Source organism: Dendropsophus ebraccatus, chromosome 1 (assembly GCF_027789765.1).
Source record: "Dendropsophus ebraccatus isolate aDenEbr1 chromosome 1, aDenEbr1.pat, whole genome shotgun sequence".
In the NCBI taxonomy this organism is placed as follows: Eukaryota; Metazoa; Chordata; class Amphibia; order Anura; family Hylidae; genus Dendropsophus; species Dendropsophus ebraccatus.
The window spans coordinates 3362517-3379834 of record NC_091454.1 but is presented as its reverse complement, the minus strand read 5'-3'; the positions used below and the strand labels follow the sequence as shown (position 1 = coordinate 3379834).

At 48.4% G+C, this 17318-nt stretch overlaps 1 protein-coding gene across 5 annotated transcripts in view; it reads left to right on the top strand.

Moving 5' to 3' along the window:
- SOX5 (SRY-box transcription factor 5) overlaps window positions 1-17318 on the top strand; it is a 269761-nt gene that overhangs the window by 206020 nt on the left and 46423 nt on the right. For all 5 annotated transcript variants that reach the window (XM_069963898.1, XM_069963910.1, XM_069963904.1 and 2 more), the window contains 2 exons: window positions 3387-3513; window positions 11727-11815. In XM_069963898.1, coding sequence (XP_069819999.1) covers window positions 3387-3513; window positions 11727-11815 — 216 coding nt within the window. The remainder of the gene's footprint in view (window positions 1-3386; window positions 3514-11726; window positions 11816-17318) is intronic.

Here is a 17318-nt window from a genome sequence, read left to right as displayed (position 1 = left end):
GATGCTGTATACTATATACTGGATGCTGTACACTATATATTGGATGCTGTACACTATATACTGGATGCTTTACACTATATACTGGATGCTGTATACTATATACTGGATGCTGTACGTGCTGTATACTATATACTGGATGCTGTATACTATATACTGGATGCTGTACACTATATACTGGATGCTGTACGTGCTGTATACTGTATACTGGATGCTGTATACTATATACTGGATGCTGTACACTATATATTGGATGCTGTACACTATATACTGGATGCTTTACACTATATACTGGATGCTGTATACTATATACTGGATGCTGTACGTGCTGTATACTATATACTGGATGCTGTATACTATATACTGGATGCTGTATACTATATACTGGATGCTGTACGTGCTGTATACTGTATACTGGATGCTGTATACTATATACTGGATGCTGTACACTATATACTGGATGCTGTACGTGCTGTATACTATAAACTGGATGCTGTACACTATATACTGGATGTTGTATACTATATACTGGATACTGTACACTATATACTGGATGCTGTACACTATATACTGGATGCTGTACACTATAAACTGGATGCTGTACAATATATACTGGATGCTGTATACTATATACTGGATGCTGTACGTGCTGTACATGCTGTATACTATATACTGGATGCTGTACACTATATACTGGATGCTGTACACCATATACTGGATGCTGTATACTATATACTGGATACTGTACACTATATACTGGATGCTGTACACTATATACTGGATGCTGTACACTATATACTGGATGCTGTACACTATATACTGGATGCTGTACATGCTGTATACTATAGACTGGATGCTGTACACTATGTACTGGATGCTGTACATGCTGTATACTATATACTGGATGCTGTACACTATATACTGGATGCTGTATACTATATCCTGGATGCTGTATACTATATACTAGATGCTGTACACTATATACTGGAAGCTGTATACTATATACTGGATGCTGTACACTATATACTGGAAGCTGTATACTATATACTGGATGCTGTACACTATATACTGGAAGCTGTACACTATATACTGGATGCTGTACACTATATACTGGATGCTGTACACTATATACTGGATGCTGTACACTATATCCTGGATGCTGTATACTATATCCTGGATGCTGTACACTATATACTGGATGCTGTACACTATATACTGGATGCTGTACACTATATCCTGGATGCTGTATACTATATCCTGGATGCTGTACACTATATACTGGATGCTGTACACTATATACTGGATGCTGTATACTATATACTGGATGCTGTACATGCTGTATACTATATACTGGATGCTGTACATGCTGTATACTATATACTGGATGCTGTACACTATATATTGGATGCTGTATACTATATACTGGATGCTGTACACTATATACTGGATGCTGTACACTATATATTGGATGCTGTATACTATATACTGGATGCTGTACACTACTGGATGCTGTACGTGCTGTATACTATATACTGGATGCTGTATACTATATACTGGATACTGGATGCTGTACACTATATACTGGATGCTGTATACTACATACTGGATGCTGTACACTATATACTGGATGCTGTACATGCTGTATACTATATACTGGATGCTGTATACTATATACTGGATGCTGTATATGCTGTATACTATATACTGGATGCTGTATACTATATACTGAATGCTGTACACTATATCCTGGATGCTGTATACTATATACTGGATGCTGTACGTGCTGTATACTATATACTGGATGCTGTATACTGGATGCTGTACACTATATATTGGATGCTGTATACTACATACTGGATGCTGTACACTATATATGCTGGATGCTGTACATGCTGTATACTATATACTGGGTGCTGTACACTATATACTATATGCTGTAGACTATATGCTGGATGCTGTATACTATATACTGGATGCTGTATACTATATACTGGATGCTGTATACTATATACTGGATACTGTACATGCTGTATACTATATACTGGATGCTGTACACTATATACTGGATGCTGTACACTATATACTGGATGCTGTATATGCTGTATACTATATACTGGATGCTGTATACTATATACTGGATGCTGTACACTATATACTGGATGCTGTACGTGCTGTATACTATATACTGGATGCTGTATACTATATACTGGATGCTGTATACTATATACTGGATGCTGTACGTGCTGTATACTATATACTGGATGCTGTATACTATATCCTGGATGCTGTACACTAATTACTGGATGCTGTACGTGCTGTATACTATATACTGGATGCTGTACACTATATATTGGATGCTGTATACTATATACTGGATGCTGTACACTATATACTGGATGCTGTATACTATAGTACTGGATGCTGTACGTGCTGTATACTATATCCTGGATGCTGTACACTATATATTGGATGCTGTATACTATATACTGGATGCTGTATACTATATCCTGGATGCTGTATACTATAGTACTGGATGCTGTACGTGCTGTATACTATATACTGGATGCTGTATACTATATATTGGATGCTGTACACTATATCCTGGATGCTGTATACTATATACTGGATGCTGTATACTATATACTGGATGCTGTATACTATATCCTGGATGCTGTACACTATATACTGGATGCTGTATACTATATACTGGATGCTGTATACTATATACTGGATGCTGTATACTATATACTGGATGCTGTACGTGCTGTATACTATATACTGGATGCTGTATACTATATTCTGGATGCTGTACACTAATTACTGGATGCTGTATACTATATACTGGATGCTGTACACTATATACTGGATGCTGTACGTGCTGTATACTATATACTGGATGCTGTACACTATATACTGGATGCTGTATACTATATACTGGATGCTGTACGTGCTGTATACTATATACTGGATGCTGTATACTATATCCTGGATGCTGTACGTGCTGTACACTATATATTGGATGCTGTATACTATATACTGGATGCTGTACACTATATACTGGATGCTGTATACTATAGTACTGGATGCTGTACGTGCTGTATACTATATACTGGATGCTGTATACTATAGTACTGGATGCTGTACGTGCTGTATACTATATCCTGGATCCTGTATACTATATCCTGGATGCTGTACACTATATACTGGATGCTGTATACTATAGTACTGGATGCTGTACGTGCTGTATACTATTTCCTGGATGCTGTACACTATATACTGGATGCTGTATACTATAGTACTGGATGCTGTACACTGTATACATGCTGTATACTATATACTAGATGCTGTACGTGCACATATATGACACCTCTTTCTCTTATCTTTTGCAGGTCCAGGGTCAGCTGCCCCCCCTGATGATCCCGGTGTTTCCCCCAGACCAGAGGACGTTAGCGGCCGCAGCAGCCGCCCAGCAGGGCTTCCTCATCCCCCCTGGATTCAGCTATAAGGCCGGATGCAGTAAGTGTCTCCTGGTGCACTGACCACACTGGGCACCGTTCTGCTGATCTTCGCTGATCTATTCTAGCTCTCTGGTGCTGCAGTACACCTGTCTGATGTAGAGGTCACGTCTCCTGCAGTGCATTATGGGATTGTGTCTATTCCTCCGAGATAGCAGGCATCAGTATAATGTGTGGGGTACTGGCATCTGAAGTGTAAATGCTGCCTATACCCCCCACCCCCTAGTGTATATAAACTTCTCTGTAACGGACCCACACACACACACCGTATAAACATATATAAGGGACCCCCATAAACACACACACACACTATATAGGCTTCTTCTCTATAAGTGACCCCCACACACACACTGTCTAGACTTCTCTATAAGTGACCACACACACACTGTATAAACTTCTCTATAAGTGACCACACACACACTGTATAGACCTCTCTATAAGTGACCACACACACACACTGTATAGACTTCTCTATAAGTGACCACACACACACTGTATAGACTTCTCTATAAGTGACCCCCACACACACACTGTATAGACTTCTCTATAAGTGACCACACACACACTGTATAGACTTCTCTATAAGTGACCACACACACACTGTATAGACTTCTCTATAAGTGACCCCCACACACACACTGTATAGACTTCTCTATAAGTGACCACACACACACTGTATAGACTTCTCTATAAGTGACCCCCACACACACACTGTATAGACTTCTCTATAAGTGACCACACACACACTGTATAGACTTGTATATAATGCCACCCCCCCCCCACACACACACACTCTGCATAGACATATATATACGTGACCCCACACACACACACACACACTCTGCATAGACATATATATACGTGACCCCACACACACACTCTGCATAGACATATATATACGTGACCCCCCACACACACACACACACTCTGCATAGACTTATATATAAGTGACCCCACACACACACACACACACACTCTGCATAGGCTTATATATACGTGACCCCCCCCCCCCACACACACACACACACACTCTGCATAGACATATATATACGTGACCCCACACACACACACACACACACACTCTGCATAGACATATATATACGTGACCCCACACACACACACTCTGTATAGACTTATATATAAGTGACCCCACACACACACACTCTGTATAGACTTATATATAAGTGACCCCACACACACACACACACTCTGCATAGACTTATATATAAGTAACCCCACACACACACACTGCATAGGCTTATATATATTTGACCCCCCCCCACACACACACACACACACTCTGCATAGACTTATATATAAGTGACCCTCCCACACACACACACACACACACACTCTTCATAGGCTTATATATACGTGACACCCCCCCCCCACACACACACACACACACTCTGCATAGACTTATATATAAGTGACCCCACACACACACACACACACACACACACACTCTGCATAGACTTATATATAAGTGACCCCACACACACACTCTCTGCATAGGCTTATATATAAGTGGACCCCCCCCCCCCCCACACACACACACACACACTCTGCATAGACTTATATATAAGTGACCACACACACACACACACACACTCTGCATATACTTATATATAAGTGACCACACACACACACACACACACTCTGCATATACTTATATATAAGTGACCACACACACACACACACACACACTCTGCATAGACTTATATATAAGTGACCCCCACACACACACACACACACACTCTGCATAGACTTATATATATTTGACCCCCCCACACACACACACACACTCTCCATAGACTTATATATTAGTGACCCCACACACACACACACACACACACACACACACACTCTGCATAGACTTATATATAAGTGACCCTCCCACACACACACACACACACACACACACACTGCATAGGCTTATATATAAGTGACCCCTCCCACCCCCACACACACACACTCTGCATAGACTTAATAAGTGGACACCCCCCCCCCCACACACACACACACTCTGCATAGACATATATATATACGTGACCCCACACACACACTCTGTATAGACTTATATATAAGTGACCCCCCCCACACACACACACTCTGCATAGACTTATATATAAGTGACCCCCACACACACACACACACACACACACTCTGCATAGACTTATATATATTTGACCCCCCCACACACACACACACACTCTCCATAGACTTATATATTAGTGACCCCACACACACACACACACACACACACACACACACTCTGCATAGACTTATATATAAGTGACCCTCCCACACACACACACACACACACACACACACACTGCATAGGCTTATATATAAGTGACCCCTCCCACCCCCACACACACACACTCTGCATAGACTTAATAAGTGGACACCCCCCCCCCACACACACACACACTCTGCATAGACATATATATATACGTGACCCCACACACACACTCTGTATAGACTTATATATAAGTGACCCCCCCCCACACACACACACTCTGCATAGACTTATATATAAGTGACCCCCCCCCCCCACACACACACACACACACACTCTCTCTCTGCATAGACTTATATATAAGTGACCCCACACACACTCTCTGCATAGGCTTATATATAAGGGACCCCCCCCCCCCCCACACACACACACACACACTCTCCATAGACTTATATATTAGTGACCCCACACACACACACACACACTCTGCATAGACTTATATATAAGTGACCCCACACACACACACTCTGCATAGGCTTATATATAAGTCCCCCCCCCCCCCCCCACACACACACACACACACACTCTGCATAGGCTTATACATAAATGACCCCCCACACACACACACACACACACACACACTCTCTCTGCATAGACTTATATATAAGTGACCCTCCCACACACACACACACACACACACTCTGCATAGGCTTATATATAAATGACCCCACACACACACACACACACACACACACTCTCTCTGCATAGGCTTATATATAAGTGACCCCCCCCCCCCCCCCCCCACACACACACACACACTCTGCATAGGCTTATATATAAGTGACCCCCCCACACACACACACACTCTCTGCATAGGCTTATATATAAGTGACCCCCACACACACACACACACACACTCTGCATAGGCTTATATATAAGTGACCCCCCCCCCCCCCCCACACACACACACTCTGCATAGGCTTATATATAAGTGACCCCACACACACACTCTCTGCATAGGCTTATTTATAATTGACACCCCCCCCCCCCCCCCCCCACACACACACACACACTCTCTGCATAGGCTTATATATACGTGGACCCCCCCCCCCACACCCAAATATATTTATATGTGACCCTCGTCCTCGGAGACATTAGCCATGGCTCTTTTGTCGGTCGCTCTCCTGGAAGACTTCATGACTTTTGCTCGGTGAAACAAATTTGCTCTTTATCCGCCATAATCTATTCTGTATCATCAGCCGAGCGCGGAGATAAAGAGATAATCATATCAGCGGCCGAGCACACAACGCTCCGCTCATCCTTATTAATTGCACATGAAGACTAAATATTTTGTCATGTTGCTTTAAGCCGATCCCCGGTAATCAGGTCGCTGGCGTCCGGACCGTCACGGACGTTCCTGACCCACCGCTCACTTTCCTGCCCCTCCGTTGACGTTCCTGCCCCACCTCTCATGTTCCTGCCCCACCACACATGTTCCTGCCCCACCACACATGTTCCTGTCCCACCACACATGTTCCTGCCCCACCACACATGTTCCTGCCCCACCTCTCATGTTCCTGCCCCTCCACACATGTTCCTGCCCCTCCACACATGTTCCTGCCCCTCCACACATGTTCCTGCCCCACCTCTCATCCTTCTGCCCCACCACACATGTTCCTGTCCCACCACGCATGTTCCTGCCCCACCACACATGTTCCTGTCCCACCACACATGTTCCTGCCCCACCTCTCATGTTCCTGCCCCACCACACATGTTCCTGTCCCACCGCTCATGTTCCTGCCCCACCTCTCATGTTCCTGCCCCACCACGCATGTTCCTGCCCCACCACACATGTTCCTGCCCCACCTCTCATGTTCCTGTCCCACCACGCATGTTCCTGCCCCACCACACATGTTCCTGTCCCACCACGCATGTTCCTGCCCCACCACACATGTTCCTGTCCCACCACGCATGTTCCTGCCCCACCACACATGTTCCTGCCCCACCACACATGTTCCTGTCCCACCACACATGTTCCTGCCCCACCTCTCATGTTCCTGTCCCACCACACATGTTCCTGCCCCACCGCTCATGTTCCTGCCCCACCGCTCATGTTCCTGCCCCACCGCTCATGTTCCTGCCCCTCCACACATGTTCCTGCCCCACCTCTCATCCTTCTGCCCCACCACACATGTTCCTGCCCCACCTCTCATCCTTCTGCCCCACCACACATGTTCCTGTCCCACCACACATGTTCCTGTCCCACCACGCATGTTCCTGTCCCACCACACATGTTCCTGTCCCACCACACATGTTCCTGTCCCACCACACATGTTCCTGCCCCACCGCTTATGTTCCTGTCCCACCACACATGTTCCTGCCCCACCGCTCATGTTCCTGCCCCTCCACACATGTTCCTGCCCCTCCACACATGTTCCTGCCCCACCTCTCATCCTTCTGCCCCACCACACATGTTCCTGCCCCACCTCTCATCCTTCTGCCCCACCACACATGTTCCTGTCCCACCACGCATGTTCCTGTCCCACCACACATGTTCCTGCCCCACCTCTCATCCTTCTGCCCCACCACACATGTTCCTGTCCCACCACGCATGTTCCTGTCCCACCACACATGTTCCTGCCCCACCGCTCATGTTCCTGTCCCACCTCTCATGTTCCTGTCCCACCACACATGTTCCTGCCCCACCGCTCATGTTCCTGTCCCACCACACATGTTCCTGCCCCACCTCTCATCCTTCTGCCCCACCACACATGTTCCTGCCCCACCGCTCATGTTCCTGTCCCACCACACATGTTCCTGCCCCACCTCTCATCCTTCTGCCCCACCACACATGTTCCTGTCCCACCACGCATGTTCCTGTCCCACCACACATGTTCCTGTCCCACCTCTCATGTTCCTGCCCCACCACACATGTTCCTGTCCCACCACGCATGTTCCTGCCCCACCACACATGTTCCTGTCCCACCACGCATGTTCCTGTCCCACCACACATGTTCCTGCCCCACCGCTCATGTTCCTGTCCCACCACGCATGTTCCTGCCCCACCACACATGTTCCTGTCCCACCACGCATGTTCCTGCCCCACCGCTCATGTTCCTGTCCCACCACGCATGTTCCTGTCCCACCTCTCATGTTCCTGTCCCACTACACATGTTCCTGCCCCACCGCTCATGTTCCTGTCCCACCACACATGTTCCTGCCCCACCGCTCATGTTCCTGTCCCACCACGCATGTTCCTGCCCTACCGCGCACGGTCCTGCCCAGCATCCCACTCTCCACGCCACTTTTACTTAATTCCATTTTATGACATAACTGTAATAGATTCATTAAAGTGACAAAGTGACACTCGCTCTGTAGTATCTGATCTCACCATCATTTATCAGGACCAGTTTCGCCTCTGTCATCTCATTGCTTCAGATGTGTTCTTGAGGGATCCCCATATAATATCTGCTGTGTTCTGGAGAGACCCCCATCTAAGCTCTTTGCTGTGGACTGGGGATTCCCCTGTGAGCTCTGCGCTGTCTTCTGGAGACCCCATGTATAGGCTATGCGCTGTCTTTTGGAGAGCCCCCCATATGAGCTCCACCTTGTCTTCTGGAGACCCCATGTATGAGCTCTGCAATGTGGTTTGCAGATTTTCCAGTATGAGCTCTGTACTGTCTTCTGGAGACCCCCGCCCCACCCTCCCTACACAGCACTGTGTTCTGGAGTCCACTGTGAGCTCTGTGCTGTCTTCTGGAGACCCCATGTTTGAGCTCCGTGCTGTCTTCTGGAGACCCCATGTATGAGCTCTGTGCTTTCTTCTGGAGACCCCATGTATGAGCTCTGTGCTTTCTTCTGGAGACCCCATGTATGAGCTCTGTGCTTTCTTCTGGAGACCCCATGTATGAGCTCCGTACTGTTTTCTGGAGACCCCATGTATGAGCTCTGTGCTGTCTTCTGGAGACCCCATGTATGAGCTCTGTGCTGTCTTCTGGAAACCCCATGTATGAGCTCCGTGCTGTGTTCTGGAGACCCCATGTATAAGCTCTTTGCTGTCTTCTTGAGACCCCATGTATGAGCTCCGTGCTGTCTTCTTGAGACCCCATGTATAATCTCCGCACTGGGTTCTAGGGACCCCATGTATAATCTCCGCACTGGGTTCTAGGGACCCCATGTATAAGCTCTGTGGTGTCTTCTGGAGACCCCATGTATGAGCGCTGTGCTGTCTTCTGGAGACCTCATGTATGAGCTCCGTGCTGTCTTCTGGAGACCCCATGTATGAGCTCGGTGCTTTCTTCTGGAGACCCCATGTATGAGCTCTGTGCTGTCTTCTGGAGACCTCATGTATGAGCTCCATGCTGACTTCTGGGGACCCCATGTATGAGCTCTGTGCTGTCTTCTGGAGACCCCATGTATGAGCTCTGTGCTGTTTTCTGGAGACCCCATGTATGAGCTCTGTGCTGTGTTCTGGAGACCCCATCTATGAGCTCCATGCTGTCTTCTGGGGACCCCATGTATAAGCTCTGTGCTGTCTTCTTGAGACCCCATGTATAATCTCCGCACTGGGTTCTAGGGACCCCATGTATAAGCTCTGTGCTGTGTTCTGGAGACCCCATGTATAAGCTCTGTGCTGTCTTCTGGAGACCCCATGTATAAGCTCTGTGCTGTGTTCTGGAGACCCCATGTATGAGCTCTGTGGTGTCTTCTGGAGACCCCATGTATAATCTCCGCACTGGGTTCTGGAGACCCCATGTATGAGCTCTGTGCTGTGTTCTGGAGACCCCATCTATGAGCTCCATGCTGTCTTCTGGAGACCCCATGTATAAGCTCTGTGCTGTCTTCTGGAGACCCCATGTATAATCTCCGCACTGGGTTCTAGGGACCCCATGTATAATCTCCGCACTGGGTTCTGGAGACCCCATGTATGAGCTCTGTGCTGTGTTCTGGAGACCCCATCTATGAGCTCCATGCTGTCTTCTGGAGACCCCATGTATAAGCTCTGTGCTGTCTTCTGGAGACCCCATGTATGAGCTCCGTGCTGTCTTCTGGGGACCCCATGTATGAGCTCTGTGCTGTCTTTTGGAGACCCCATGCTTGAGCTCTGTGCTGTCTTCTGGGGACCCCATGTATGAGCTCTGTGCTGTCTTCTGGAGACCCCATGTATGAGCTCTGTGCTTTCTTCTGGGGACCCCTTGTATGAGCTCTGTGCTTTCTTCTGGAGACCCCATGTATGAGCTCTGTGCTGTCTTCTGGAGACCCCATGTATGAGCTCTGTGCTTTCTTCTGGGGACCCCTTGTATGAGCTCTGTGCTTTCTTCTGGAGACCCCATGTATGAGCTCTGTGCTGTCTTCTGGAGACCCCATGTATAAGCTCTGTGGTGTCTTCTGGAGACCTCATGTATGAGCTCTGTGCTGTCTTCTGGAGACCCGATGTATGAGCTCTGTGCTGTCTTCTGGAGACCCCATGTATGAGCTCTGTGCTGTCTTCTGGAGACCCCATGTATGAGCTCTGTATTGTCTTCTGGGGACCCCATGTATGAGCTCCGTGCTGCGTTCTGAAGACCCCATGTATGAGCTCTGTGCTGTCTTCTGGGGACCCCATGTATGAGGTCCGTGCTGTCTTCTGGAGACCTCATGTATGAGCTCCGTGCTGCGTTCTGGAGACCCCATGTATGAGCTCTGTGCAGTCTTCTGGGGACCCCATGTATGAGCTCTGTGCTGTCTTCTGGAGACCCCATGTATGAGCTCCGTGCTGCGTTCTGAAGACCTCATGTATGAGCTCTGTGCTGTCTTCTGGGGACCCCATGTATGAGCTCCGTGCTGCGTTCTGAAGACCTCATGTATGAGTACCATGTATTGAGTTTCCGCTATTATTTGCACTGCTCTCTGGGCTGGGCGTGTACAGATTGTGAGTACTAGAAGCTTCTTGTGAGATAACAGATAGTGACGACTCTCATTCTCCTCCGCAGGTGACCCCTACCCGGTACAGCTGATCCCCACCACCATGGCAGCTGCTGCAGCCGCCGCTACACCGGGCCTGGGGCCCCTCCAGCTACAGGTAAGACCTCTATCCTAACCCGGAGAGTACACCAGTCACCCAGCTTCAGGGCCTGCAGCTTGTTGTAGTAGAGGGGCTCCCTCCTCCATGTCATCACATGTCCATAGAGGATGACTAACACAGAGATACAGCAGCACCTGCCGGCGCTCAGGGGTTAATCCCGGGGGGGCACATGTGATGCGGATCTGTGATGGGTGCAGAAACAATCTGATTTAATAATTGACTTCAGGACACAATAGGATCTTATCTCCCACATTGTGCGGCGCGAGCAGGATCCCAGCAACCGGACCATCGCCCACATAGAGACCAAACAGCCGTCCGCCCCCCCCCCCCCCACACACACACACACACACACACCTGTCCACAGAGCACGGCAGTGCACCCCTCAGCTCCATATCAGCAGGGGTTACCTTACTGTTACCGTGCGATTAGCAGGGAGCAGGGGTGACGCCATCTTGAATCTGGCAGCTGCTTGGTCATATTCTGGGGGTGACAGCGACTTGTGGCCCCTTTGGAGATCCTCATTCCCCCCCCCCCCCCCGGGGCACTGAATTCTCCCACTGATTGTTCTTGTTTCCCGGCCAATACTTTGTTAATCAGGACACAACAATAGCGCTGATTAATTGGCACTAATACTGGCGAGCACGGCATCGGCGCGGGCAGGGCGGCCGGGAAGGGGACGGCAGCTGCTGGCATTATTGTCACATCCAACGCATTTCATTTCCCCTGCAAACAATATCACAAAGAGGTTTAATAGAATTCTCATCCCGGCGAGAACGCACCTTGCCTGCCCATCAGAGCACTCATTAAACCGCGCCATTCCTGTCCCTGGAGAGGAACGCCGCAGCTACATCCACGGAACACAAGACAATGGGGTCCCCGTGGCCAACACATGAAACATACGCCATCATCTTTATCAGCCATTTACCTTATGGAAAGGGGCGAGGCTAGACCCCACATTGCATCATTTCCAGCCTTTACCTTGCAACATTTCTACCCTTTTACTTTGTGGCATTTGCAGCTGTTTTATGTATTTTTCAACATTTGTAGCCTTTATTTACACCATTTACGTCCTTTACTTTACACCATTTGCATCCTTTACTTTACACCATTTGTAGCCTTTACTATACACCATTTACGTCCTTTACTTTACACCATTTACGTCCTTTACTTTACACCATTTACGTCCTTTACACCATTTACGTCCTTTACTTTACACCATTTGCAGCCTTTATTTTACAACATTTGTAGCCTTTATTATACACCATTTATGTCCTTTACTTTACACCATTTACGTCCTTTACTTTACACCATTTATGTCCTTTACTTTACCCCATTTTAGCCTTTACTTTACACCATTTACGTCCTTTACTTTACACCATTTACATCCTTTACTTTAAACCATTTTCAGCCTTTACTTTACACCATTTACGTCCTTTACTTTACACCATTTACATCCTTTACTTTAAACCATTTTCAGCCTTTACTTTACACCATTTGCAGCCTTTACTTTACACCATTTATGTCCTTTACTTTACACCATTTGTAGGTTTTACTTTACACCATTTACGTCCTTTACTTTACACCATTTGCAGCCTTTACTTTGCACCATTTGCAGCCTTTACTTTACACCATTTGTAGCCTTTACTTTACACCATGTACGTCCTTTACACCATTTACGTCCTTTACTTTACACCATTTGTAGGTTTTACTTTACACCATTTACATCCTTTACTTTACACCATTTACATCCTTTACTTTACACCATTTGTAGCCTTTACTTTACACCATTTACGTCCTTTACACCATTTACGTCCTTTACTTTACTCCATTTGTAGCCTTTACTTTACACCATTTACGTCCTTTACACCATTTACGTCCTTTACTTTACACCATTTGTAGGTTTTACTTTACACCATTTACATCCTTTACTTTACACCATTTACATCCTTTACTTTACACCATTTGTAGCCTTTACTTTACACCATTTACGTCCTTTACACCATTTACGTCCTTTACTTTACTCCATTTGTAGCCTTTACTTTACACCATTTACGTCCTTTACACCATTTACGTCCTTTACTTTACACCATTTGTAGGTTTTACTTTACACCATTTACGTCCTTTACTTTACACCATTTGCAGCCTTTACTTTACACCATTTACATCCTTTACTTTAAACCATTTGCAGCCTTTACTTTACACCATTTGTACCCTTTACTTTACACCATTTGGAGCCTTTACTTTACTCCATTTTCAGCCTTTACTTTACTCCTTTTACTCCTTACTCCCCTGGTCACTTCCATGGCACCAGGAGGGTGATGGACATAGCTGCCTCCATCTTTGAGGAAGTGATTTCCTACCTACTGTAAAATGGAGTGATCTGTGCTTAATGTCTTGTATTCAGGGAGGTGGCAGACGCTTCTTCTCTTCTCGGTGCAGAATTTAGGTCGCTGGTCCTGAGCCACCGCCCCTCCTGCCCCCCGGTCCATGTGGGTTGGCATTAAAGCCTATGGAAAGGCTTTGCCCTAGAGCAGATTATGCTCAGCCGCTGACATTGTGATGGCCGCCCAGAAGGGGCCCTGCAGCTTTCTGACATTTGGACAAAGGAAGCAGCGAGATGGCAAATGTCTGCACCCCCTCCCCTCAGAGTCCTTGTTTTTCGGTGCGCTGACTTCTATTGTATCCAGGCACAATGACGCATTCTATACCCAGGAGCATGCTGGGAGTTGTAGTCCACTGAGCTATTACTGTAGGGCAGTCTGTTTGTTGTGGAAGCAGATCTGGCATTCAGGAGTCTGGAAAGCTGCGTGAGAGCCACATTCTTCTCCATGAAGTTAGAACGTCAGCTCTGTGACCCAGTTTTTCCCATAGCTAATGGGTGGAGCCCTCTGCTTCCTGCTCCAGTATGCACTGCCGCTTAAAATTGTATTTATGCACCAGGAGGCTCAGGATGAATAGGACAAGGCATCGTGGATGAGATATGGCAGATGTGGACTGTCACAGTCTAACCCCGCCCTTTCCATATAGTGCTATAAACACCACAGTCTAACCCCGCCCCTTTCCATATAGTGCTATATACACCACAGTCTAACCCCGCCCCTTTACATATAGTGCTATATACACCACAGTCTAACCCCGCCCCTTTCCTTATAGCGCTATATACACTGCTGTCTAACCCCGCCCCTTTCCTTATACCATTGTACACACCACAGTCTAACCCCCTCCCCTTTCCTTATAGCGCAATATACACTGCTGTCTAACCCCGCCCTTTTTCTTATAGCACTAAATACACTGCTGTCTAACCCCGCCCCTTTCCTTATACCATTGTATGCACCACTGTCTAACCCCGCCCATTTTCATATAGTGCTATATATACACCACAGTCTAACCCCACCCCTTTCTTTATAGCGCTATATATATATATATACACTGCTGTCTAAAGCCACCCCTTTCCATATAGCGCTATATACACTGCTGTCTAACCCCGTCCCTTTCATTATACCATTATATACACTGCAGTCTAACTCCTCCCCTTTCCATGTAGTGCTATATACACCACAGTCTAACCCCACCTCTTTCTTTATAGCGCTATATACACTGCTGTCTAACCCCGCCCCTTTCATTATACCATTATATACACTGCAGTCTAACCCCTCCCCTTTCCTTTTACTATTATATACACCACAGTCTAACCCCACCCCTTACCTTATATATTGTGCAGCGTGTTTGCGCTATTCTCTGGCTCTTTGTGCTGGATTCGGTCACTCATCCCCCTCCCTGGAGCCCGCAGTGATGGATTCTCCCACCTCCCCTGAGCCCGCAGTGATGGATTCTCCCCCCTCCCTGGAGCCTGCAGTGATGGATTCTCCCACCTCCCCTGAGCTTGCAGTGATGGGTTCTTCCCCCTCCCTGGAGCCCGCAGTGATGGATTCTTCTCCCTCCTTGGAGCCGGCTGTGATGGATTCTTCCCCCCTCCCCTGAGCCCGCAGTGATGGATTCTTCCCCCCTCCCCTGAGCCCGCAGTGATGGATTCTCCCCCCTCCCTGGAGCCCGCAGTGATGGATTCTTCCCCCTCCCTGGAGCCTGCAGTGATGGATTCTCCCCCCTCCTTGGAGCCTGCAGTGACAGATTCTCCCCCCTCCCTGGAGCCCGCAGTGATGGATTCTCCCCCCTCCTTGGAGCCTGCAGTGTTGGATTCTTCCCCCTCCCTGGAGCCCGCAGTGATGGATTCTCCCCCTCCCTGGAGCCCGCAGTGATGAATTCTTCCCCCTCCCTGGAGCCCGCAGTGATGGATTCTCCCCCCTCCATGGAGCCCGCAGTGATGGATTCTTCCCCCTCCCTGGAGCCCGCAGTGATGGATTCTTCCCCCTCCCTGGAGCCCGCAGTGATGGATTCTTCCCCCTCCCTGGAGCCCGCACTGATGGATTCTTCCCCCCCCCCCCCCCCTCGAGCCCGCAGTGATGAATTCTTCCTCCTCCCTGGAGCCTGCAGTGATGGATTCTCCCCACTCCCTGGAGCCTGCAGTGATGGATTCTCCCCCCTCCCTGGAGCCCGCAGTGATGGATTCTTCCTCCTCCCTGGAGCTCTCAGTGACAGATTCTCTCCACTCCCTGGAGTCCGCAGTGATGGATTCTCCCCCCTCCCTGGAGCCCGCAGTGATGGATTCTTCCTCCTCCCTGGAGCCGGCAGTGATGGATTCTTCCCCCTCCCTGGAGCCCGCAGTGATGGATTCTTCCTCCTCCCTGGAGCCGGCAGTGATGGATTCTTCCCCCTCCCTGGAGCCGCAGTGATGGATTCTTCCCCCCTCCCTGGAGCCCGCAGTGACAGATTCTCCCCCCTCCCTGGAGCCTGCAGTGATGGATTCTCTCCCCTCCATGGAGCCTGCAGTGATGGATTCTCCCCCCTCCCTGGAGCCGGCAGTGACAGATTCTCCCCCCTCCATGGAGCCTGCAGTGATGGATTCTCTCCCCTCCATGGAGCCTGCAGTGATGGATTCTCCCCCTCCCTGGAGCCTGCAGTGACAGATTCTCCCCCCTCCCCGGAGCCCGCAGTGATGGATTCTCTCCCCTCCATGGAGCCTGCAGTGATGGATTCTCCCCCCTCCCTGGAGCCGGCAGTGATGGATTCTCCCCCTCCCCGGAGCCCGCAGTGACTGATTCGTCCCCCTCCCCGGAGCCCGCAGTGACTGATTCGTCCCCCTTTCTGGAGCCCGCAGTGATGGATTCTTCCTCCTCCCTGGAGCCGGCAGTGATGGAATCTCCCCCCTCCCTGGAGCCGGCAGTGATGGAATCTCCCCCCTCCCTTGAGCCGGCAGTGATGGATTCTCCCCCCTCCCCTGAGCCAGCAGTGATGGATTCTCCCCCCTCCCTGGAGCCCGCAGTGATGGATTCTCCCCCCTCCCCGGAGCCTGCAGTGATGGATTCTTCCCCCTCCCTTGAGCCGGCAGTGATGGAATCTCCCTCCTCCCTGGAGCCGGCAGTGATGGATTCTTCCCCCTCCC